Raw genomic sequence first — 25441 nt, forward strand, 5'->3', positions numbered from 1 at the left:
AATTTTTACACCTCAGCCAACACAGGCAAGCACACAATTTGGAACAGCATTCTCTGAGATATTAACCATGGGTGGGTGAGGGTAGCTTTTATTTTCTTCATGCTTTTTGTACTTCCTGACATTTCTACAGGAAACATGTATTCATTATAGAATCACACCAAAAAAAAAAAAAATCCCCATCAAATGTGTCAATAACTTAAATTAGAAAACCTGCTGCTTAATAAAAAGAAATCAGTGCTCAGAATAGATAATTCGAAGATAATCTATCTCCACTCAAAAGCCACTACAGGAAAAGTCTATTTTTAAAGTTAAATATTGTTTACTTTTCCCCTCTCACTTTTCTGTTCTCATTAATTCTAAAACTGATATTTGTGGGATTTTGTTTAAATTGTGCAAATTTTTCTGTTCTAGTTCTTACCCTTGATAAATGTGTGTGCTTTCCTTAATGAAGGAAAAAAAACTAACTTGAGCTGCTTCTAATTTGGAGATGGCTTTGCTTACTAGTGACCTTTTCTAGAAGGTCAAGGATGAACCTCACTCCCAGCTCAGGCCCAGAACCAGCAGGGTGTGCTGGGGGTCTCTGGGTATTTGCTGACTTCAAATCAGGTTAACCATACTCACGGGATGCAGTGAGGAACAGCTTGCCCTACCTACGGGGAACAAACCAGGGTTACACTGCCCTTGGGGAAATTGCGTTTCCTTATCTGAGAAATGGGGTTAATGATACAGTTTTTGAGAGGAAAAAAAAAAAAAAAAAAATCAGGGTGAGTGTAAATGTCAGCTCTTTCCAGGACCGTCACCTTTCACCTTCCCACACATTCTGGGGGCTGCTGTGGAGACTCTGGCCTAGAGGAGAAAGGGAACAGAGGAATGAAGGCCCAGATAACCTGGTTTGTGACCCACTCTGCTGCTCCTTGGCTGTGCAACCAGGGGAAATTCCTCGTGGAGCTGAATAAGTTTCTACATCTGTAAAATGGTGACAATATTATATTCCTCATGGGCTTGTTAAAGGTAAGTGGGTTAGGAGCAGGGCCTACCCCAGAGGTAGGTAGCACACAGTAGCTGACTTCTTCCTGGAGAGGTCCCAAGGGTGCCCTCAGAGACCAGAGAATGTCAGCTGTGGGCCAGAACAATGACAAGCAGGCACTCACATTGTCCCACTGAACCATCCAATAGCGAGATAGCCTCCTTCGAAGGCTGAGTTAGGTTCTAAGCCAGGTTCCCCTTGCTCCTGCTACAAGCACTGCTTTCCCTCCTTGGCCGTCTCAGGATAAAGGCTGGAGCCCACAGCAGGTTTTCCCATCAGACTTTTATTATAAAGAAAGGTTCCAGAGCATCCCAGCCACTCCATCTCCAGCCCAGCCCCCGAGGCTCTGAGCCGGGCCCTGTGCTGGCTGGGTCTGCTATGGGGGAGCCGGGTCAGCCAAAGGGTTGCTTGTCACAGGAACAGAATGGGTGAAAATTTCTCAGGGTGTTGAGGAGGGTCTCTGCCAGGTCTGCCCATCCTCTGGAACAGTCATTTCCAGTGTTGCATAGGGAGCCCCTTGGTTCCCCTCCCCAGGTCCTCTGCACAAGCGGCAGCTATTCACAGTTGGTGCGTGGTTAAGTTTCATATATAAAAGCTTTCTTAAAAAAACAACAAAAAGTGGTGCTATCTTTAGAAACACTTCCAGCAAGATCAAGTAGCCCAGCTACAGCCTTGGTGCAACTTAGCCCCCTCCCCCCACCCCCTCTCCCCCCGCTGCCGCCCCCGAGATCAGGATCGCCTAGCACCTGTCCCCTTGTCCTCTGCCCTCCCCATCTCCAGGGAAAGCCCATGGAGCCTCCCCATGGGCAGTGGGCACTGCCCACTCCACCAGTAGCCGCTTGAGCAACAAAAATCTGACATCACTTGAAACCGTGTCCCAGGGTCCTCTCCGGGGAGATGGAGACAAAGTTTTGGTGGTTGAAGCAGAAACTAATAGAGGGCTGGTTCAAGGAGGGCTCCCCTCTGTCAGAAAAGGTGAGGTAGTGTTTCCAGCTGCGGCCTCTGGGCCAGGTGGCCTTTGTTTCTTCATTTGTTGGGCTGAGTCAGGCCGGAGCTTTAGCAGCTGGCTGTGACAGCGAGCGAGTGGGGGGCACCGTCCAGGCTGTGCTGGTGGACGGTGGGAGCCTGACCAGAGACTGGCTGTGGCATTCAAGTCTCCATCCCAGAGGCCAAGTCTGGGGGCAGGTGGGAGGGGACAGAAGTGCCGAGGGGCCAGGGCTAGGGGCTCCTCTGCCTGGCTCGGAGAGGCCCCCTCATTTCCCCTCTCCCAAAGCTGACTCTGCTCATCATCACCCAGCTGGAGTCAGGCACTGAGGATCAAGTAAAGTCGAGGGCTGGGCCCCCTGTTCCTCCCCAGCACCATGTCCCTCAGACTCAGGCCTCACTGTAGCACTCGTAGATGTTGTCCTCCATTAGAGCCACCACCTGCTCAAACTTGTGCTGCAGCTGGGTCCTCCGGGCTGTGGGGTTTGCCTCCAAGGCAGTCATGATCTGAGGGGGAAGCAGAGGGGCATTTGGATCTCAGCCCTGGGCCCACAGATCTTGGGGGAGAATGCACTGCCTGGATTTCTACAGCTGGTGACCCGCTCCTAAAGTACAAACGTCCTGGGATGTGAATACTGGAGTGGGAACCTCCCTTTTCCTCAGCAGAGTGGAAGTGAGCAGGGCTGTAATGCGGAGTGGGGAGGGTGCCTCACACCCGAGGTACCCACCTGTGGGCGATACCTCTTGGCATATTTATAAATCTCTGCCATGGCCACATTGGTGTTGAACTCGTTCTGATATTTCTGCAAGGAAAGAAAAGGAGGAAGTTGGGAGAGGCGGTTAACCCAGCCATCAGACTTGGGCCCAGCCCAGATCTGATGCTTATACACAAACCCACAGCTTCTCACAGCCCCTCACTGAACAGTCATATCCTAGACCCCCGCGGTCCACCCATACCCGCGACTCCTCAGCCAGGTGTGCGTTCATCTCCTGCTCGCTGAGTGGGGTCATGTCATGGATCTGCTTGTAGTAGCGCTGCACGATTTTCCGGTACTCGGGGATCTCCTTGGCATAGAGGAGTTTGTTGGTTGGCGAATCCTGGGTAGAGAGGAGTGAGGGAATAAGAGACTGGACAGATCTTTTTCTGGATGAGCCCTGGTTCCTACTACGACACTAATGGCCCCCTCACTGACCAGGGGTCGTCAGCTCCCCACCCCTCTGCTGCCCTCTTACATCAAACCCCTGCCCTATTTTCTACAGGGCTGTCAGGGTGATGACCTAAAAGGGGACCTAATTCTTGCATGGGCTATGTGCCAGTTCTCTGTCACGTGCAGGCTGTTTTGTTTACATCCTTGCTTAGGGTTATCAGTCTTGGTGGCTAAGATTTCTGGAAGCCTGATTGCTGGCTCAGTGGAATATTTCCCACCACATGTTTCCAACGCCCAAAAGTGAAATGTGCCAAGTATGCTCCCAGTTCTTTGTCTGTTACAGGCATCTTGCCTTCTGAGATAAGGGTGGAGAAGTGAGGGCATTTTCTACCTCTCGCGGCCTGTCTCTGAAAGTCACGGGTTCAATGCAGGGCCATGCACCTACCATCCTGCCAGGTCTCATTCCACTATCTTCTTAATGCTCACAGCAACCAGTGCTCTCTCTTCTCTACCCTCTGAAGCCAGCTGGCTCCTCTCCGCAATGAAAGATGCCTCGGGGAGCTTCCTCCTGCATGCATCTCAGAGGTCTTGGTCACCCGCTCCCCCTCTGCCCACCGCTCCTTGCAGTGCCTACTCAGATGGCTTTTGACTATCAGGACTGCTGCCTGGAGCCTGGCTGATTATCAGATGATATTGTGCCTGACCAAGCAGGTTTTCCATTCACACTGGCTTCCTAGGCCTGGCCCTGTGGCCTAAATGTCAGGAGCTGGTGCTAGGCACACCTGAGGCAGGTGTAGCTGGTCTGCAGTGATGCAGTTAGTTTCTGACTGTAGGTACCAGTGTCTGGGAGTCTTCCCCCTGTCAGAAGGTCCCTAGTCATCCCATGTCCCCCAGATCTGAGCTCCTGCAGTTCCCCTCCCACTCTCCTGCAGCCCAGTCCTTGGGCAGCCTGCTCCCGAGAGCAGCTGACCTTGCCCAGCTGAAGGTCGGAGATGGAGCAGGCGTCGATGAAGGCCTGTGCGATGACCGAGAGGCAGGCGTCGATGTGGTCCGTCTTGTCGATGTCAAAGACAAACTGGGGGTTTTTCAGGATGTTCACCCAGAACCGGAGAGGAAGGCTATGGGATGGGGGCAGTAGAGGCACCGTGAGCCCACCTTGAGGGTGGGGCAGCGAGGGCCAGAGGGCAGACTGGCTCTATCCCTCAGGGCCCGTGGAACCTAGCCACAAGATGGAACCTCTGGAAACCTGTGTGTGTGCTCATCCTCAGATGGGGCTGTTTGACCATCCCTGCCGACTGAGGCAGCAAAGCAGCTAGAAACCAGGTTTCCCGCATGGAGCAGGGCAGGAGGCTGAGGCAGGAGGTGCAGGCCTGGCTGGGGCATGGGGACCTGAGTCCATCCTTACTGCCCGCCCCTACCCCCTGCAGAGTCTCCCGAAGGAGCCTCAGTTCAGGTCCTGGTTCTCATTAGAAGCACCCCCACCCCGCCTAGCAGCCCGTGGATCCTCCCTCAGCCTCCCACGGCAACAGGAAGTCGGCCATTAGCTGGGGCCACCGAGCAGCCAGCAAGGGCTGAAGGAGGGCGGGCCCTGGATTCTTGGCCGTGGCCTCAGGAGGCCAGAAGTTTGGTAACACCCCAACTCCAGGGCCTCCCAGTGACTTGACAGCCCAGGACTTATGGACCCTCAGAACTCTGAGAAGTCTCTGCACAGAAACTCCTGGGCCTGTGGTATTGTTTCTAAGGGTCAGGCTGAGGTTTTCAACGACTTGCTGGGATCTGTGACCCCAAAAAGCTAAGACATGCCTCAAAGGAAGGCTACAGACTGGGTATGGGGGTCAGATCATGCGGCTTTGTGCCTGGCTCTGCCATTACAAGGGCTGCGTGATCTTGGGTAGGCACATCTCTGTGAGCGTCAGCTGTGACACGGAGCTCACGGTGTCTGCCTGAGAAGGGTGGAGGGCAAATGAGGGTAAGGGCAACACTTACATAATGCTCACTTATAGTTAATTCTTATAATTAAGGTGAATTGCTTTTATTGCCCTGGTTTTACAACAGGGGGAAACTTAAAGCACAGAGAGGTTAAGTCACCTACCTAAAATCACACAGCTGGGAAGTGGCAGAGTAGAAACTGAACCCAGGCAGGTGATCTGACAGACTGGGCTCTGAACCCCCACACTATTGCTGCCCAAAATGACACATGGAAGCTGCAGAGCCCTCCCCACCTATGCACCACCCACCTGTTGGTCTTCCAGATGTGCAGGGTGTCAGGATCTGAGATCCCCCTCTTCTCAGCCTGCTCCTCCAAGAAGTCGAAGAAATACTTGACAGCCAGTGGGGGCTTATCCTCACGGATGCTCAGAATAGCCTTGAACAGGTCATCTAGAAACTTCTGCAGCGTGCCCTACAGGGGAGCAGGGTGGCCGCTTACAGCACCATGTGTAGAGAGTAAGTGGGCACCTCCGTGGCTCCAGGGAGCCTGTGGTACCCAGGCTGGTTAATGCAAAAGCCATGTGGCATCAGGCTGGTCACCTAACCTCCGAGTCTCAGTTTTCTCATCTGTGAAATACATTAGTAAAAACTACCTCACAGGGGTGTTGAAAGGACCGGGGCATAGAGCGGAGGAATTGGTGAGGCCAGAGTTGGTCTCTAGAGTGCTGACTGCCACCCGAGCCATGTGACATCACTGACCCCTCTGGGCCTCTGCTGCCCTGTCGGGCACTTTTCATGGCTGAGAGCAAAACCTTCCTTGGGCAGGACCCTAAGCTCTCAGCCTCTTGCCCTGAGAGCCCATCTCACCCTCATAGGTGCGTGTATACAATGACCTCCCAAGATGAGGACGTGAGGCCAGGCCTACCTTGGTGGAAAGCAGGCGGGTCAGGTAGATCTCCGGTAGGACTTTTTTGCGGTGGCTCTGCCGGTGGGACTTCTTGGGCTCTGCCAGCTCGTCCGTGGGCAGCACCTGGGCGGCCGGGGTGGTGGTCAGTACCAGCACCAGGCACCATCCTTGGCTGTCCCAGGGAAGGTCCCGTTCTTTGCCTATAGGCACTTGGTCTGCATATACTTTGTGTGTACAAATGACCAGGCTCGCTGCTGATTCTGAGACTCATCCCCGCTCCCCCACCCCCATCCTTTCCCAGGGCCCAGAGCACTCTCCCCAGAGGCCAAGGGTGGCAGGAAGCCAAATCCACGCCCACTGAGGGGTGGGAGGCCTGAGAGCTGGAAGCTGGGCACTCACCAAATGGAAATACTTCTCTGTGTCCAAGTCTTTCACTGCGAGAGGAAAAACACACACAATAAATAAACAAGAGAGAAGAGTGGATGGGGAGAGCGAGAGGAAACAGAAATGGAGAGAAACCAAGAAAAATGGAGAGTTCCAAAGAGACACATGGGGAGAATGAGACGGAAACAAAGAGAAAAATGCAAAGAAAGAGATGAGCTCCAGAAAAACACAGAGGATGAGACAAAGGTAGAGGCACTAAGAGTGACAGGAGAAACAGAGAGATGGGGAGAGAAGCAGAGACACAGTCACGTATGGAGATGGGACAGACCCCAGGGGTGGCTGCCCTCATTCATGCCACCCCCTAGTCCAGAGCTCCTGCCAACCCAGTCCTCATAAGCTGCTGGGAGAGACCTGAGATCTTGCTCCTGACCTTAGGAGGAGACCCTGAGATCCAGAGGAGCCTAGGACTCCAGGCCTGGCAGCTAAGCAGACAGGTTTGGGGCATCTGAGAGTGTGGATGGTAGGACTTGAGGCAGAGACACAGCCCACAGCCCAGATGGGCATGCCAGCGTCCCCCTCTGGCCTGGCAACTGCCCAGACCTAGGGGAACAACATCCTACCCTCCTGGGGCCTCTAACTGGCTGCCTGAAGGAAAGCAGCCTGGAGGAGGCCTGGCCATAGGCCCTGCCCAAGCAGTACTAGGGCAGAGGGGCCTGGTGCAGCCCCTGCCCCCATCAAAGAGGCCACAGCCCAGCCCAACCTTGCCTTGAAGCCTCAGTTTCCCCATTAGGACTGCTCAGAAGGCGCTACAGACACCCTCCCCACGTCCACCGGCACTACCTCGGCCCAGTGTGTTGTCCTTCTTGTCTGTGAGGCTCATGGCCAGGGAGGCACCTTCAGGGATCTGACAGGAGGGGAGAGGCCAGGGTCAGAGATCAGGTTAGATAGGCTGGGAGTGGGGGTTGGCTGGGACTGGGGACCCCACCTTGTAGTGAGCCAGAGTGTTGAGCTTCTTGCGGCCGTCCTCCACCACCGAGGTGTCGTCCAGATCTCGGAGGATGTAGCTCTGTGTGCTTGAGGCGAACCACTCTGGAGATGGGGAGAGGGTGTCAGGGCCAGGGGTAAAGAGCCCGCCTGACGGGGCAGCACCAGCCTGGCCACACGGGGTGAGGCCACTTGCTATCTCTCTGTGGAACCTGGGGCCTGCCATGCCTCTGAGCCTCTACTTCCCCATCTGTAAATGGGGAAGAGGAGAAAACTGCAGAACCGGCTGCTGCGGGAGTGGGTACAGAACAGGAGCCCTGGAAATGTCCTCAACCTCGGGGTTGTTACTGTTGCTTCTGCTGATTAAATAAGGCACCACCTATGAAGGGGTCACACGCCTTCCATGGCTCCCCACTGTCCTCAGGGTAAAGCCCAAGTGTCCTTCCAGTTTCTGGGTAACTGAACGCCTTATCTCAGCCCACCCGGTCTCCTGCATGCCAGGCCTGGAGAGCCACCCAAAGTTCCCTGTTCTGAACAGTCACTGTGCCTGCCTGGTCACCATCACGGCCAGAGGCCCGGACACAGACCAAGTGCTCAGGAAAGGCCTATGATCATAGAACGAATGGCCCCATCTTCTTGGCCAAACCACGATTCCTATGCATCCTTCAAAACTCACTCTCACATCTTCTTGGAAAAGCCTTTCCTGAACACTTTTTGCTGTTGCCTGTAGCTTGCTCGCACTGTAGGACCTGTCTCCCACCAGAAAAGGGGCTCCTTGCTGCTGGGCACCTTATCTCACCATCTTCATGTTCCCAGTGCCAAAATTAATGCATATTAATTTTGTGAAAGGAGTGAAAGCAGTATGTGACCAAGGCAGGGGCTGACTCCCACTAAAGCAGCCCAGCGCCAAGTTGTGCCTCGCCACCCCCCTGCCCACCGAGGTCGACGTCCTCGGCGCGAGGCCACTGGGAGTAGGGCACATTCTTGCAGAAGGCCTCCAGGATCTTCTCCTTCACCTGTGTCAGTGTGTCGGTGTCCATGGCCCGCACGCTCAGCGAGTCCATGCCACAGCCCTGGAAGGACACGTTCAGGTTCTGCACGAGAGGGGGGAAAGGGTCAGCAAGTCCCCGCTATTAGCGCCCTGGGCCCAGGTGGGGCGACAACCTGCCTGGGGTGGCTGGGGCAACAGTGGAGCCGCCAGGCATTCTGGGACGCCTCTCCCAGCCAGCCCGGGAGACAGTCCCTCCTTGCTGCCCTGCTGCCCTTGCCCCACCAGGCTCACCCGGGGCTTGGCCTCAATGTTCTCCCGCAGCAGCCACTCCTCGTTGAGCGTGTAGCGCGCCTTGCCTGTGATGGCGTCGATGGAGCCCTTGTTGATCTGCTGCTTGATGGCGCACAGGAGCAAGAAGAACGGCTCCCCGACCGTCTCCTGGGGTGGACACAGGCTGTCGGGGCTGAGGCCCAGCCCGCCCAGCCCAGGCCCCACCACCTCCCTGCACGCCCGCACTTCAGCCCCCAAGCCTCTGGCAGTGCTGTGGCCACCATCTGGAACACTGCCCTGATCCATCAGCACCTCCACGGCTACCTGTTTAATCACCTCCCTTTTGGATCTGATGCCATCCCACGTCCCCCTAGCCCTCCAGGTGTCTCCATGGACTCTGTAAGGTGGAACACCACCAGCTGTGGGTGGGCGCCTTCATTCCTTTCATAATCCCAGGAACCTTTCCAGGTACTGCCAAAGTTCAGAAAGGGCAAGCCACCAGCCAAGGGTCACCCAGCAGGGAAGTGGCAGAGCTGGACTCGAACCCTGGATCAGCTGACTCCCAAGCCTGTGACTCTTTCTGCTAAGCCTTACAAGGTGAGTTCAGATGGAGAGTCTTGGGCTTGCCTGGGGCCTCAGATACCCCTACCCTCGCCAACCTCCCTTTCACAAAGCACACACAGCCAACAAAGGACTGTTGCCATCCATTGCCATGAGCTGATTTTCATGGTAATTTTATACTGAGTGACTCGGGTGTTCCATTGATGTTAGATACTTAGGTAAAAACAGTAAGCTGGTTTAAGGGAAAAATTAAGTATATAATAGTGTTAGGCAGATTTGGCAAAGATTAAAAAGGCGGCATGCCAACTCTTATTCCTGATCCACTTCTCTAGTTCTAGGAGGTGGAAGCGAGTGATGCCCCATTTTCTGGAGAGTTCGATGACTAAGAAAACAATCTTCTGGAACAAAGCCCCTGACACTGCCTCCATTCTTCCCGAGCTGGCTCTGAGCCCTCCCAAGAAGCCTGCCCCCGCCCTCCTGAGTCCCTCTTGCCACATCTGCACGAAGGACGTGATAACCCTCCTGGAAGAGCTGGCGAGAGGATAAAACAAAGTCCGATTTATTGCGAGAAGGCTCGCAGGTGGTGGACGCTGCACCGTTACAGCCGCCTCACCCGCAGACAGCTGTACATGCAGATGGACATCCAGTTGGTGAGCATCTTCTCAACCACAGACTCTGTGCGCCGCAGCATGAGCTTAGGGTTCTTGGCGGCCGAGGCGTCGATGAGGTCTACCAGCAGCTCTTTCATGATGCTCGTGTAGTACTCGAGCTTGCTGTGGAGTGCGATGGTCAGCAGGGAGGCCAGGCTGCACCTGTGTGTGGGCGTGGGGCATCAGCTCTGTCTACCCCTGATGGCCCTGGGATCTGGGGACCGCATGGTGGGGGCTCCGGGGCCACCTCATCACTGGTGAGCCTGTGCAGGTGGATTCCAGGCCCAGGAAGGGGAGGAATGGGGGTCGTCTCAGGACCTCCAGGACCCAGGGCCTGATGCTGGAGGCCAGCCCGCTGCCCAGAGGACATGATAATTTGCAAACTGTCCTAGCCTAGGGTCTGTCCAGGGCAACCCAGGACACTAAGTGGTGTGGCCTCAGACAGGCCCCTGCCCCATCCCCAGAGCCTCGCTGTCTGACCTGTCACGCACTGCAAAGTCCTTCTGCTGCTCTAGTGCATGGACGAAGACGATGAGGAAGTGCTTGTTGTTGAGCAGCGAGGAGAACAGACTGATCCCTTCTTCCATGTTAGGCCGGCAGCTCTCAGGGATCTGTGAAAGCAATTGGTGATGGCGTGTCCACAGGAGTTCAGGGGTCCAATGCCTCTGCCTGGTCTAGGAGTCAGCACTTGGGGAGTTGGGGGTACTCACCTTCCACTCTCCCAGCAGTGGGTGGGTCTCCTGCACCGGGGAGCTCCCCTGTGAATTAAGGGTCTGGGAGGGCAGTATATAGCGTTCTTCATAGAGGGAGGAACACTGTGGAGGCAGACCCCAGTACCTCAGTGAGGCTTGCATGCCCTGACTGGCATGCAAGGGCTGCTCAACAAAGGCAAAGGGACACTTTATAAAGGAAGAAGAGGCAGTGGGGCATGCCCAGGGAGCCACAGAATTCCAGAGGAGTGAGGAGGGGTGTCCCAGAGGGCTTCCTGGAGGAAAAGGAGGAGTGGAACCAGCAGAGCCAAGATGAGGCCATGTAAGAGGGCACGAGGCTTAAAAGGAAGCAAAAGCAACTCAGTGTAGAATAATGACATGGGCTTGTTTGGCTGCTGCATGGAGAATAGTGTGGACAGGGCAAGAGGAGGGCACTGGCTACTGGCACAAATGCTCTGGACAGGCCAGGAGGTGGGGACAGGGCAGCAGCCCCTATAGCAGAGGCATGGAAGGGATGGGGCAGAGTCCAGTGGGCAGGAGGAGGGGACATGGAGATCAAGAGAAATCTGGCTGAGAAGGGGCCTAGAGATGAGAGAGGCCGGCAGGGTACGTGGGGCCTGGGAGCATGTGGGCTGCCTCTAAGGTCCCCTCAGTGAGGGGCGATGCAGGCCCAGCACCCTAGGAGGGCTGGCAGCTGGCTTCTGTACGGACAGTTAAACATCGAGTGAGTAGAGAAGGAAAGTAGGAGAAACTGAGCCCCCTCCCCTGATAAGCACTGTGGGTGGGTGTGCAGTTTTGCACTACTGCTCAAGGGGCCCACACCGTACTAGCCTATACGCATAAAAGTGCCCTCTAGAGTGTCGCGGCCTAGAGAGAGGCCCAGGAGCCCCTGCAGTGGCTGGCGAGGGCACAGGCTGACCTTAGGGAAGAAGGTGCGGGTCACAAAGTGCTTATACTCCAGGAAAGGGATGCCCTGGCTGCGATTCAGCTCCTTAGTCAGATCCGTCATGTCCGTCTGCAGCTCGGCAAAGCCTGGCGACAGGCAGGTGGCAGTGAGTGGATCTCAAACCCACCCCCGAGTTGGGAAAGCCAAGGCCCACAGTCCTGCACAGTCCCCACCCGCTACTACCTTTACGGATTTCCTCTCGGATCTGAGATTCCATCTCCTCCATCTGTAGCAGGGTCTTCTGCCAGTAGCGCTCGGCACGGCGGCTCTTAGTGCAGAAGACAAACAGGGCTGCAGGCAGCGGAGAGGGGGGTCAGGCCTTGAAAGCCCTTTGGACAGTATTTGTTGGCACCTGCTGTATGCTGGGCCTGGGCCTGGAGGGAAAGGTCCTGCCTTCTGGACTCAGCCCCACCTTCTCTGAGCAGGGTACGGAAAGGTGGCCCTCGGTCCTCCCTTCCTGCGGGGCACAGGGCTTGGGGAACAGCCAGTGAAATAAAGCTCAATGTTCCATTCTTATGAAACGAAGTGTGTGTATATGTGTGTGTAAAATAGTGGTAAACAGTGGCTTTCCCTAGGTGAGAGAGTTATGGGTGATTTATCTTTTCTGTTTTTTTAGCATTTTCAATTCTTTCTACAATGACTAGGTGTTACTCGTGAATTAAATGTTTAAAAGCAGCTTACAAAGCAGAATTATATTATAATCTCTTTCTGGGGTGGGGGAAGAGAACATATAATATTGAAATATTTTACATTTTTATATGTCATATGTTTGTATATATTATATATATTATATAAAATTTTAAGAAAAGAGACTGGCAGGAAATATACCAACATATTTACGGTGTTAATGATAGGTTTTTTTCTTTTCAGCTTCATTCAGTTTTCTCTAAAATTTTCTCCACTGAGTATTTATTAAAAACAGCTTTGTTGAGATATAACGCACATTCCATATAATCATATGTAATATGTTTGTATATATTATACATATTATATAAAATTTTAAGAAAAGAGACTGGCAGGAAATATACCAACATATTTACGGTGTTAATGATAGGTTTTTTTCTTTTCAGCTTCATTCAGTTTTCTCTAAAATTTTCTCCACTGAGTATTTATTAAAAACAGCTTTGTTGAGATATAACGCACATTCCATATAATCCATCCATTTGAAGTATACAAGTCAATGACTTTCAGTATCTTCACAGGGTTGTGCATCCATCGCCACTCTCTACTTTTAGAATACTGTTATTGCCTCACGATGACCCCTAACCACCAGCAGTCACTCCTCACACCGCTTCTCCAGCCTCTGGCAACCAGTAATCTGCTTTCTGTCTCTTAAGGATTTACCTATTCTGGATATTTCATATAAATGCAGTCCTACAATACATGGTCTTTTGTGGCTGGCTTCTTTCCTTTAGGATCACGTTGTCGAGGTTCATCCACAATAGAGCATGAATCAGTATTTCATTCCTTTTCATGGCTGAATAATACTCCATTGTATGTACATACCACATTTTGTTTATTTCTCAGTCGGTGGACACTGGATTATTTCTACTTTTTGGTTGTTAGAAACAGTGCTGCTATGAATTTTCATGCACAAGGTTTGTGTGGACATGTTTTCACGTCTCTCGGGGAGATACCCAGGAGTGGAGTTGCTGGGTCACATGAGGACTCTCTAATGTTCTGAGAAACTGCCAAAGCGTTTTCCAGTGGCAGCACCATCTTCCAACCCCACCAACAGTGTCTGAGGGTTCTACTTTCTCTGCTGCACTGACTATATTACGTTTATAGCCATTACTTTAATAGTAGTATAGCCTCAGTTAACTTCCCTGAACAACCCTCTCTTACGTACCTGCAGTAGCTCCCTATCGACGGGAGAACGAGATTCCAAATTCTTCTGCCTGGCACCTGGGGCCACGGCCTGGGCCAAGCACATCCTCCCAACATCTACTGTCTTTCACCCATTTGTGCTGTAGCCGGGCACACCTCTCACCCCACCTCTGGGTGCAGAACCTGTTCCCACTCCCAAGCCTTTGTTCGAGCTGTGCCCCCAACCCATTATGCTTTTTCTGCCCATCTTCAGAGGGGCTAGGGCAAGGTGGGGCAGGTCTGCCCTCCAAGGTGTCACGAGTGCAGGGCTCCTTACCAACTACGGAGAGTAGCAGCAAGACACTGCAGATGACGATGGACACAATGATGGCGGTCTCACTGCCCCCCAGCTGTAGCGTGGCAATGGTCTGGTTGAAGTTCCCTACCTGGATCTGCACAAAGGTGAGGGGAGGGTGGTTGTAGCTCTTTTGGACTTATGCCTTGGCTCTTTTCCTCACTAGCTTTGTGGCCTGGGAAAAACCGCCTAACCTCTCTGAGACTCAGATGCCACATCTGCAACACAGAGATAATAACTACACCCACCTCTTGGGGATAGTGTGAGGGTTAACTAAGATGATGCTTGCTTGTCATGCCCTTAGTCCTGGGCCTGGCACAGAGGGGAAATGGAGCACAGGCGGGGTGTGATTATTATTATACAGCCTGGGAGGAGCCAGAGGTAGGGCAGTTCATAGAGCCTGGCTTCTGTCGCCAAGTATCTGTAGGGTTGTCGTAGGACCGGGGAGCAGGTCTTGAAGGGCAGAAGTAGAACTGGGGTGCAGATCAAAGGGAGCTTTCCCAGTCAGAGCTGTCCTGGGGTGGCAAGTGCTGCCTGTGAGGAAATGAGCTCCCCATTCCCAGAAGCATGCAAGCAGGTACAGTGCAGAAAAGTTCCCACTTTCTGGGCTTTCCCTCCACTCCTGCTTCCCTCCCCTCCGTGACTCTGTGTGGTGACCAGAAGCCCAGGCTCTGGGCGGAGTACCTGGTGGAACAGGGGCAACTGCTTATGGCCTCTCAGAGTCCAGCCCCATCAGGCCTACCTGGGGCTGATCACTGACCTTGAATGGGTCACTAAGTTCTTGGCCCTCAGTCTCCTCATCTATCAAGTGGGGATGTAAAAGCTCTGCTTTGCTCTGCTTGCCTAAGCTACTGAGCATGAAAATGCTCAGCTCCAATGTACTGGAGCAAGGGGCAGGTGCTCAGGCAGAAGGGTCGAGGGGCCAGGTCCACTTATGCCTCCAGTGCCCTGTCTACTCACCGTGATGGGTAGCTGCCCCTCAGCTGTACCCAGAGACTCATTGACCGAGCAGTGGATGACTCTCTCTGAGACAATCTGGATGTCGCAGGCCACTTGGCCTATCTTGACTCGGTACTCGTGGCTCTCGAGCCCCAGACTGTCCTGCTCCTTCTGTGGGAGAGGAGCGGGGTGAGTGTTGAGATGCATAGCTAAGCCTGGCCCACTTACTCCCCCTACCTGGCACCCACTGGCACTTACATGGATGACTAGGGTGAGGGGCTCCCCAGGGTGGTGCTTGATCCACTTCTCTCTCTTGGCCGTGGAGAACTGTGGGTCGGGGAGGTAGTCCAGGCGGAACCTGCTGCCCCGCTGTGCCTCCTCGGGGTCCAGCAGTTCCTCGGCCACTGCCAGCTCGTCGGCATAGGCCCGCCCATTAATGAAGAAGTCCACTGGTGCCGATGCATTGCTCAGGGCCCCGGGAGATGGGCAAGTGATAAGGGTGGAGTTGAGAACCTTGCAGAGCTGGTGGGAGAGGGCCACAGGCCAAGGTTGGAAATGGGGGACATGCAGATGGACATGGAGAAATGGGGAGAGATTAAGGAGATAGACAAAGAGGAAGAGGTAGAGACAGGAAGAGAGACAAAGAAACAAGAAAAGATGGGGAAACAGAGACAGAGGCAAAGAGATTAGGAGAGACAGAGATAGGAGAGATGCAGCAGAGTGAGGCATGGTCAGTCAGGGATACTGGTCACCCCTACCTCTCCCGCCCTCCTCAGTCCCGTCCCCTCACCGTGGGCTGCCGGCCAATGTGGTGCACAGCCATGGACACATTCTGCACCATGTGGAAACGCTCGCCAGCCACTGTGATGGTCCTGCCGCCGCTGTAGGGACAGCACGCCCCATCAGTCCAGCTGCAGCCCGGAGAGTGAGGCCCGCCCGGGGGGCCAGGGTCTGGGTTTTACCTGACAGGGCTGCGGCGGGGACTGATGGCCGTGATGACCGGGTTCCACATGTACCAGAAGGTGAGGTTGCTGCGCACGCAGCCCCGGCGCTCAAAGCGCACACACACGGGCACAGGGGCTGGCAGCGTGCCCCCAGGCACAGTGCAGGCGATGCTGGTGTCTGTGCGCCTGTGGGAGGGCAGCGGGCACCGTCAGCAGGGCCCCTGCCTCCCACTACTTGCCCTTACCTGACCCCTCCTGCCCCACCACCTAGGGGCACAGGCCTGTGCACTTGGCCTGGGTTTAAGGGCTTTTCAGTTGGCCCCGACCTGGCCTTCTGCCCCCTTGTATACAAATATGTCCATATTCCCACTTCGCCCTACTTCGCTCACGCTGTCCTCCCCACCTGGAATACCATCCCTTCTCCTCTCTGACCCTGCCTGTACTTCCCAATTTTCCAGTCCTACTTCTTCCACTAAGCCTTCCCAGAGCTCCCCTCCCGATTCCTGCCCCTGGTGAGGGCCCTGCCCCCACGGTCCTGAAAGCCTGGACTTTTCTTCCAATCCCAACCCCACAAGATATTCCTACTTCCTGTGTAAGTGTCTGCCTTCCCCTGAGGGCTGAGGCTGTGTTGGGCTCATCTTGCTGTCCCCAGCAGTGTTCATCACAGGGCCTGGTACAAAGTATGTAATAAAGACAGCTAATTCACCAAGAGCTGAGGATCTCAGAGTGTGTAAGATCATCACCATCTTCTGTAGCTACCACTTATGGAGCACCTACTATATGCTGGGCACAGAGTACTTCCTACAACTCACTGGTACTATTCTTACCAGATGAGGAAACTGAGGCTCAGAGAAGGGAGGGGCCCTAGCCAAGGGGTGATGCTTGGTACCAGGATATCACCCTACCTCTCCAGCTCCCTAACCCCATGGTTTTTATGGGGTGGACGGGGTGGCCGGGGCCAAGGGGCTTACACAAGCTCTGTGCAGGGCTCCGTGTCATTCAGCAGGTCCTGGAGCTCAGAGCCCACATGGAGGTCGCTCCCATGGATGGTGATCCTGGTGCCCCCTGCCTTGGGGCCCATGGCAGGCTCCAGGGAGTAGACCAGGGGCATCTGTGGGGTGGAAGGCAGGTGGTCAGGCTTCAGGTCAGCCCCCGGGTGTGATGGGGAGGGTCGGATAGCAGGCTACGGTCCCCCTTACCACATAGGAGAAGCGCTCCCGTGACTTGCCCTCCTTGGAGGCATTCACCGTCACCACGTCCGAGAATGCCCCAGCGGCTGGCCCTGTGGCACACACGATCCTGTGGGAGGCAGCTTTGGTCAGGAGAGCAGCCAGCAGATCCAGGCACCTCCCAGTTTCTCCCTTGAACAATGCCCCTCACTGTACCCCAGGGTGCGTGAGCAACCCATCTTTGCATTCAGCCACCCACCCCTCCCACTCACAGCCAAGGCTGGCATTTGGCCGGCACATGCCTGAGGGCATTACCCGCTCACTTCCCTTTCAGCTGGAAACAGCCACTGAGTTCCCCAAGTGTCACCCCGGTTCTTCCCAGGGACCACCCCTTACCCTACAACTTTCCCACAATTCTGCAATTATAAGACAAGCCCTTGGACAAGATGGCCATTTAGGACACTTGGAAGTTTTCTGACCATGAGAACGTTTGCTGGGCTGGTAGCCTTATCTGTAAGCCTGCCTTATGGGCTCCCAAAAGGAAATCCAATTCATTAATTCCCTGCTCCTGAATGTTTGCTAGAGGCTCTCTGGACCATGCCCCACAGCTACAGGCCCAGATCTTTGCACCTCACCAGCAGCCCCCATACTTTCTCAAATGCACATCTTTTCATCAGAGCGAGTCTTCAGGGAAGTTAGGCTGGTCTAGGGAAATACGGGGGCTTCCCAGGGGAGTGGGCACTTGAAGGGTAAGGAGTGGTGTCACGAGCAAAAAACTGGCGCCACATGCGGTGGAAAAACTTGAGCCAAGTCCAGGAGACCTGGGCGTGAGCTACTTCTGGGCAACAGAAGGGTGTCTTGCTGGGAAAGGTAGGACAGCCACCGGCAGAAGGGAGGGCAGAGATGTCATTGGCACTGTCAGGTAGGGTGGGGTCTACAGGTCACTCAAACAGCCCCAGGGACTGCCCACTACTTACTCCTCTGACACCGTGTATCTGTCAGCCAGTGGCTCACAAGCCACACTGCCAATCCACACGCCATAGACCACGTCACTGAGCCTCCGGCCCAGGTTCCTGCCACGGATGGTCAGTAGTGTCCCGCCGTCCAAGGGGCCACTCAGAGGCTCAATCTGCCAGGTGACCAGAGAGAGGTTCCAGGGCTGGTGTGCTGGCAAGCTTTCCCGCCCCTCTTGCAGGCACCCAGGGGTGGCAGAGCTGTGTGGACCCGCCACTTAGGGGAGGCTCTGAGAGCGCTGTGACTACCAATCCCTCAGCAGGTCACTGGGGTTGCGTGAGGATGTGCGTGTATGTGACTGAGCCCACTGGGGTCTGGGGACACAGGCTGTGTGGACAAAGTTCATGCTACTTAGTGGGGCAGGAGGTCTCCTGAGGACACCAAGGTCCACTCTCAGTGGTCACATCTGACCACACAATCCTGCATCCCAGCCAGAGCTGACTGGGCCTGGGAAGGCCCCTGATCCAGGCTAAGCCAATCAGAATCTTTCTCTGAGACATTTTTCTTAATTAAAACAAAGGCGTAGGAATAACTGGCAGCCTCAATTATCACCATCTCAGCGAGGTTCCCCTGCCCTCACTATAAAACTAGACACACTCAGCCAGCATCTCCTCCACATGATTCCCAACACCCCTGTCCTGCTATTTTTCTCCACAGTATTTACCACCTTCTATATATAAATTATTTCCTTACTCATTATTGTCCCTCCCCAACTAAAACAATAGCTCCATGAGGGCAGGCACTTTCTTTTGTTCACTGCTGTCTCTAGCGGTGAGCAGGGGCTGGGTACCAAACAGGTATTCAATAGGTAATAATACTGCATGAGCGTGTCCAGCTGTGTGCAAGCACATGTGCTGTGGGTCCATGAGCCCATGTGGGGCACTGCACAAGTGCACATGCGGGCGTGTGGGTGCAACAGGCTTCCAAGGGGGGATGTGCTTACCGCTCGGATCTCAGGGGCGGGGCAGGTGCCAGGCAGGGGCTGCAGGGGACCCCGAAAGCGGCAGCCATCACTCCACACACACAGGTGGCCTAGGTCCTCTCGGCCCAGGCACTGGGAACAGTCAAGGCTGCCCATGGCGCAGTTATAGACCTCCACTGAGAAAGACAGGGAGGAAGCACGGGTCAGCCCCCCATTACTGCTCTCCCCTCCACACTCGGCTTCTCACTGTGGTGTCGTCCCACCCAGAGGCAGGTCCTGGTTCTGAGGGTCAGGACCCTGTGAGGTTTTTAGTACTTCCTCTAAATGCCCCGGGCCCTGTGCTAAGCACAGTGCAGCCAGAGCCTCAATATCATTTCATCCTCATCATGATTCTATCAGAGGGGAGCTATTTATTAGCCCCATTTGATAGATAGGAGATGAGACTCAAAAGAGGTAGAGTGACATACCCAAGGCACACAGCCTGTGAGCGGCAGAGCTGGTATCCACACCCAGGCCTGAGTGGGTCTCTACCCCACAGTGGAGCTTTGGGATGCTGGGAAACCACTGAGCATTATGGGCCATAGACCCTTGGAGTGATCCCAGGAAGCATGCAGGAAGGGTTTTCCACAGCCCCCGTGTGCAGGCTGTTTCTAGGGCCTTCGTGGCAAGGATGTGGGGAGCCCTGTGTCTACTAGAGATGTCTGAGACTCCCCATGAACAGACAGGCCTTTGGAGGATTGATTTAAACATATAAGAGCGAGGACATCAACCACCATTTGGGGGTGCCGACTGTGCCAGACACCCTTGTAAGGCTTTGTGTGCATCATCTCTCAGCAAACTCTTACCAAGTCCTCTGCAAAAGGGCCTGTGCCCTCATTTCACATGGGGACAAGTACCCAGTGACCGGGTACCGAATGGCAGGGCTGGGATCTGAGAGTCTGTGTTAAGGAATGGTGAGGTGGGACATCTGTGACTATGCGGTGAGCACTGGAATCAGACCCCCAAGGCTGAGCGCACCCATTGTGGCTGAGTCCCCTGTGCCCATGTGGGGTAGATGAGGGCTCTGACCTGTCATGGGGTCAGGGCTATCCAGGAATCGGGCTGGCCGCCCCTTTAGCTGGAGGCTGAGTGGAAACACCTGGCTCTTCTGGGTCGTGTGCAGCTGCAAAAGGGTGGGAAACAGCATGAAGGGTGTGGATGGTGTCCAGGTCTCTGCTGGGGGAGGGGATGTCATGGAGATGAGAGCAGGGCTAGTGGGAATGGGGGGCCCAAAAGGAGGAAGGGAGTAAGATGGGAAGACGGCGGTGTAGCATCTGGAATTGTGCAAGCCTTCCCCTGCCCCCCACTGGAGCCACACCACTCACCACCACTTGGTTGCAGTGTACAGTTGATTCATTCACCCACACAGCCTCAAAGATCTCCTCCTGCCCAAAACTACATTCAAGAGCTGCACTCTGTGGAAAACAAGCGGGTGGGGTGGGGAGAGTCGGGTCAGCCCTCCGACTCCATTAGGACATCATGGACTGCTGCCCTGAAGAGTGAGCTTGGTCCTACTACCAGGCCTCTGCCTGGGCTGTACCCTCCTCCAGAATGTCCTTCCTTGCTTCCATGTCCAATGCTTGGGGGAGGCAAAGAGTACGTAAACACCAAGAACTTTGGCTTTGTGCTCTCCATGCCACTAAAGGCCCCTCCAACATCCCCTAATGGCCTAAACTAGGGCCTTTTACTCTGCTCATAAAGGAGTAACTCTTAGCATGACCGACATTCAAGGTTCATCCCAGTGAGACTCCACCTGCTATTTGAACTTTAACACCTGCCACCTCTGCCCACAAGGACCATGCCCCAGCCAGACCAGAACATTCTTGGACAAAGCACAGACTATCCTGCCCTCAGGCCTTTGACCAAGTGTGTTCTTCCACCTGAAAATTTTGCCTCTTATCACCTACTAAAACTGCGCACAGCCTTCAAAATCCAGCTCAAATGTCCCACATTCCAAGCCTTCCCAGATACCCCTCAGATCAGGGAGGTACCCCTCATCTGATCATTCATCCATTCGTTCAGCAATAAATACTTGGGTATGTGCTGAGGGCTCTGTTAAGCTCCTAAAGCTTACCCCCTACCCTGTATGTCAAAGACTACCTTTATCCCACTGCTCAGGCTCTGTGTCTACCTGTCCCCCGACCCACTGGGGAAGGTTAGGGCTGCGTCTTGGCCCTCTGACACCTCCAAGGGCAGCAGATGGCAAGTGAAAGAACTCAGGCTCTACTTCACGCAGGCTCAGGTTCAAATCACTGCTACTTCCTAGCCCTGCCACCCTGCACACATGAACCCTCCTCTCTGAGCCTTGGTTTTCTAAACTTTGCAATGAAAACAGTCTTCCCTACTCTGCAGGCTTGCTGAGAAAAATGGAAATCATGTCTCTTTAGTGGGTTGCATACGGTGGGCACCTAATATATACTGGCTGTTATCAGTGTGCATGAGGTTACTTAATAAATGTTTGTTGAGTGTATAAACGGGGCCCAATTCCCCAGTTTCATCTTGTTCTCAGCCCAGTATGGGGCTTCTGGGGTGTAGCATCAGTAAATATTTGTTGAGTGAACAGATTTGGGTTTCATGAGTATTAGGTCAGCCACGTGGCAGGACTTCCTGTTTATGTCCCTGTCACTGGTAGATGTGACACCCTAAGGAGAAAGCAGGTCAGCAACCTCCCCCCCACCCTGCCCTCTCTTCCTCTTTATCCTGTAGCTAACACAGGAAAGTGGCTGCTGACGGGGCTGAAAGCTCATTTATCCTCTGCCATGCTGAGCTGGGAGGTGGGTTTATACTCTGAGTCCCTGAGCTCAGGCCTCAGCCACCTTGAGGATGGCAAATCCAGCCTGTCCTGGGAGTCCCCAGGGTAGAGGCTCAGCAAACAGGGCTGCTGCAGAGCAGCAGTGTTCTGGAAGCAGGCATGGGAACAGGAGGGCCAAGATCACTAAGGCTCAGGGAGGGTAGGCATATGTTCCCCAATTACACAGCTGGAAAGCAGCAGCCAGGACCCAAACCAGGGCTGGGGCCTCCCCGTGCCAGCTTTCTGCAGCCTAGGGGAGCAGCACTGTCCTCCCTCCACTCAGGCCCAGAGTCCTGGAGGCTCCAGGAGGCTAGGCCCCAACCACTGCAGGGTGGAGCTTGAGGGTCAAGGGCAGAACCTCACCTGCCCCTCACAGAGCTCCAGTCCAACCATGTGGCTGCCCAACACATCCCAGATGCCCAGCACGTGGCCCCCACATGTGACAACAGGCCTCAGCTTCCTTGTGGAAGCGACAGATGGCAAGTCCCCAAGAACTGAGGAAGGGGGTGGCTGGCATGCTTCCAGGACTCATCAACGCTTCCCACCCAGGATGCTCCTCCAAGAGGGACCCAGAAAGGGGGGCATCCCCTCCCCTAGCACAGATGGGCAGTGGGGGAAGGAAAGGCTGGTTGCAGGGAAGAGCACTCGATTGGGAGTCCAGGGCTAGGGTGCAAGTCTAGCCTGATGTGTGACCCAGAGGCACTGACATCATCTTTCTGGGTCTCATTTCCCCCATCTAGACAATGGGGCATGGAGCAGCAAAGAGGTTCTCTGGCCATTCTCCAGGGATAACCTGGCAGCCACAACTGGGGAGACATGTCCAGGGTCGCAGTTCAGTCTGGGGTCAGGGCAGGGTGGGGTACAACATGGGCAGTATCCACCACAAGCTGGGGCCCAGCTCTGCCAAGGGAGCTTCAGGGGTAGGGGAGTCTGGGGGTCCTGGCCAAAGCATACTAATACCCAATGGATCCTGACCAGGGTTTCTCTTAGGCTGCTGGTGGCCTGCTGTCCCCTTGGCCTGGCCCTCACCACCCACCTCCCTTTCTTCTGCTAGTCTCATGCAACCAGAGTGGGGCTTTCTCAAACAGAACCTGGAAACTCAGAGCAAATAAACCAAAGCATGGGTGGCGGGCCCAGAGCAGGGGGCCCCACCTGGGACTGTACTCTCCCAGACCTCTGCTCTGCTCCCACCTGGGCCTGGCCTTTACTTACCTGGAAGAAGGCAGCATTGGCCAGATGCACTGGGATGGTCTGGGAGCCAGCTGTGGGCATGGGTGCCAGGGATAAGGGCAAGATCTGGGGGCAGTCCTGAGGGCTCTGCAGTCAAAACACAAGGAGGTGGGGGTGACTGGGGCATCACAGAAGAGACAGGCTTCATGGCCACCGCAGTCTGCCTGTATAATCCTGCCTCCCTGGGGAAGTGCCAGTCAGGCGGCATTGTGAGAAAACACTAGTAACAAAATCGTAAGAGCCACTAGCACTGAGGCAATGTGCCAGCGCCTCCCACACTCCATCTTATTTGATCCTCACAGTGACCTCATAGGCAGGAGGGTCTACTGGCACAGCCAGGCCCAGGAGAGGCCTTCTGAGCTGATCACACTACAAGGCTGGGAGGTAGGAGATGGTTTTTAGGTCCCTATGTCACTGTTCCTCTCTGAGCTGCTGTCCTGCTCTATCTTATGAATAAAACCCATAGAATTTCAGAGAATGGAACCCACATTTTCAATCAGGTTTCACGGCTGCTGCCAGTTTTGCTTTACAGCTGACTGGAGACCCAGGGGCTCTGTCCCCCAGATCCTCCCCACCCGTGGGCAAGTGGCTGACAGGAGAGGCTGGGGATGAGGGTCAAGGTAGGGAGAGCTCCACAAGAGGCCCCCCAGAAGGAATGATGTGGGACCATCTTTGAGGGCCCCCTGACTTCCCTTGACCCTTATAACCCATAGCCACTTGGATGTTGATACCCATTCTACAGAGTGGAACCAAGGCTGAGGTGCTGGCACAGCTTTGCCCTCCTCCGGTGCCTCCCCATAAGGGTGGCTAAGCCTCCACGGGGGCAGCCAGCATGTCTGCTGGCAGCCTCCAGCCCCGACCATCTGCCTCCAAGTCTGGTCTGGCCTTTGGGGACCCTTCCCCACCCCCAGGCCTATGGTTTGGGAAGACTGACCTTTTTCCCTAGCTCCAGGGATGGGTGGGTGTCCCAGGCTACTCTGGCCTCAGCAATTGGTTCAGGGAGTGTATGTGACCCCATTTCCACCAATGAGACTCAACTATGAGACTTCTACAGAACCAATGAGAAGCTCTTATTTGCTAGGGCTGCCAGGGGATCAGGAGCCAGCCTGAAGTGGCTGGGCCCATCTTGCTGACAGGAGGGAGGCTGCTTGAGCATGGGGCCTACCCAGAGGGGTGGGGAGGTCCCCTGGATCCAGCTGTGCCTGAAGGCGATGCTAACCCTCAGACTTTTCACTCACATGAGCCAGTTAATTCTGTTGGGGCTGAGGCCAGTTTGAACTAGGGCTTCTCTACTTGCAACCAGAGGATAGAGGTCTCCCTGTCCCATCCCAAGCCAAGCCATCAGAAAGAGGCCAAGTAGCTTCTCCCTTTGCTGGAGTGAGGCACGGAGCATGGCTTGCAGGCTCAGGAGACAGGACAGATGCTGGGGCAGCAATGCCGGAAGCCACAATAAACTTGGATGTGAGCCCAGCATGTGCTGGTTCAGAGGGCCTCACCTGTCCCCACGTTGGAGCTCACAGACTCTCCCAGGTTCTCTACCAAGTTCAAGGGTCAAGAACTGGTGTCCCAATCCAATGGGGCACTAACAGGCTCTGGGGCTCTGAACTCACCTAACCTGTTCCCTCCTGACCTTTCCATACCCCCACAGGCCTCTTAAACTGCCCCCACATCTCTACCAAACCACTCTCCCCACTGGCTTCTAATGAAGCCGACCCTCATTGAGGTGTCCACTCAGGTTCCCCACCAGGAAAGCCCACCCTCCCATCTGCCAAACCCTCCCTGATTCTAAGGCCCAAGGTCACACCTCCTTGGAGAAGCCACCGCTGGGGAGGCCACACCGGCCCTTGGAAAACTTAAAGTGGAGGATGTGGCCACCTTCCTCGCTCTCTCTCTCTCCTTGGAAGAGCTGGAACCTTGCTCCCAGCATCCTCTATGCCCCCATTTCCTTCCTCTTGGGCTCACAAGGAAACGGGGAAGTGACATGAGACTCAGGCCCCAGCTCCTGCCTTCCCCAGGACAATGCCCTGGCTTAACCCAAGACCATTACTTCCTCCCAGCTCCTGAGGGGTCCGCCAACAATGGGTGGGCACGGTGCTTCTATAGCTAACTGGCACTCAATTAAATGGCAATTAAGCATCGGTTCAGAACCTCCCGAAGGCCTGGGGAGGAGGATGTCTCTTCTCCTGCTGGATTACCATAATCTCTAAGACAGGCCCTCTCTGTGCTCCCACCCCATCTCCTGACCCACAGAGCCACATACCTGGGGGAGAGTGGGTTATGGGGATACAGCCAAAGAAACACCTCCAAGCTGGTAAGCTCCCATGCACGTCAGAACCTGGCATGAAGAGTCCCTCCCCAGAGAAGTCCTCCCTGTGCCATCTAGACTTTTAATGAGCACCTACTAGGTGCCAAATATGAAGTTGGTACCTTACAAGTCTAATTCTAGATCCCTACCACAGCCTTTGAAATAGGCACCATTTTACAGATGGAGAAACAGGCACAGAGAAGTTCGGTAGCTTGCCCAGGATCATACAGCCACAACTCATACCTCAAGTCTTGGCTCATGATGGAGAGGGCAGAACTGTGTCTAACCAGGTTCTTAGCCAGTGCCTAGTACAAACTGAGGCATACAATAGGTGCTCAATAAATGCTGAACGTACCATGTTGAGGCTGGGTCCCCCTCACCCTGTTCACCTCTAGGTTCAAGTGCAAGAGGCATGTTGCCAGCACAAATGCTTCCT

General features: G+C 54.6%; 1 protein-coding gene across 1 annotated transcript in view; it reads right to left on the minus strand.

Moving 5' to 3' along the window:
• Nucleotides 1-1289: 1289 nt before the first annotated feature.
• Nucleotides 1290-25441, minus strand: part of PLXND1 (plexin D1) — a 48875-nt gene continuing 24723 nt past the window's right edge. The window contains exons 9-36 of the mRNA XM_006917681.3: nt 22683-22787; nt 20005-20094; nt 19709-19802; nt 18662-18816; nt 17682-17833; nt 16735-16834; nt 16507-16646; nt 15554-15721; nt 15382-15472; nt 14850-15113; nt 14613-14762; nt 13635-13749; nt 11675-11782; nt 11465-11577; nt 10546-10650; nt 10316-10446; nt 9799-9997; nt 8646-8792; nt 8301-8457; nt 7365-7468; nt 7220-7283; nt 6395-6429; nt 6014-6118; nt 5397-5560; nt 4130-4277; nt 2969-3109; nt 2740-2814; nt 1290-2518 (exon numbers count right to left, since the gene is read on the minus strand). Coding sequence (XP_006917743.2) covers nt 2402-2518; nt 2740-2814; nt 2969-3109; nt 4130-4277; nt 5397-5560; nt 6014-6118; nt 6395-6429; nt 7220-7283; nt 7365-7468; nt 8301-8457; nt 8646-8792; nt 9799-9997; nt 10316-10446; nt 10546-10650; nt 11465-11577; nt 11675-11782; nt 13635-13749; nt 14613-14762; nt 14850-15113; nt 15382-15472; nt 15554-15721; nt 16507-16646; nt 16735-16834; nt 17682-17833; nt 18662-18816; nt 19709-19802; nt 20005-20094; nt 22683-22787 — 3537 coding nt within the window. The 3' untranslated portion in view covers nt 1290-2401. The remainder of the gene's footprint in view (nt 2519-2739; nt 2815-2968; nt 3110-4129; nt 4278-5396; nt 5561-6013; nt 6119-6394; nt 6430-7219; nt 7284-7364; nt 7469-8300; nt 8458-8645; nt 8793-9798; nt 9998-10315; nt 10447-10545; nt 10651-11464; nt 11578-11674; nt 11783-13634; nt 13750-14612; nt 14763-14849; nt 15114-15381; nt 15473-15553; nt 15722-16506; nt 16647-16734; nt 16835-17681; nt 17834-18661; nt 18817-19708; nt 19803-20004; nt 20095-22682; nt 22788-25441) is intronic.

This window comes from Pteropus alecto, unplaced genomic scaffold (genome assembly GCF_000325575.1).
Source record: "Pteropus alecto unplaced genomic scaffold, ASM32557v1 scaffold75, whole genome shotgun sequence".
Classification (NCBI taxonomy): Eukaryota; Metazoa; Chordata; class Mammalia; order Chiroptera; family Pteropodidae; genus Pteropus; species Pteropus alecto.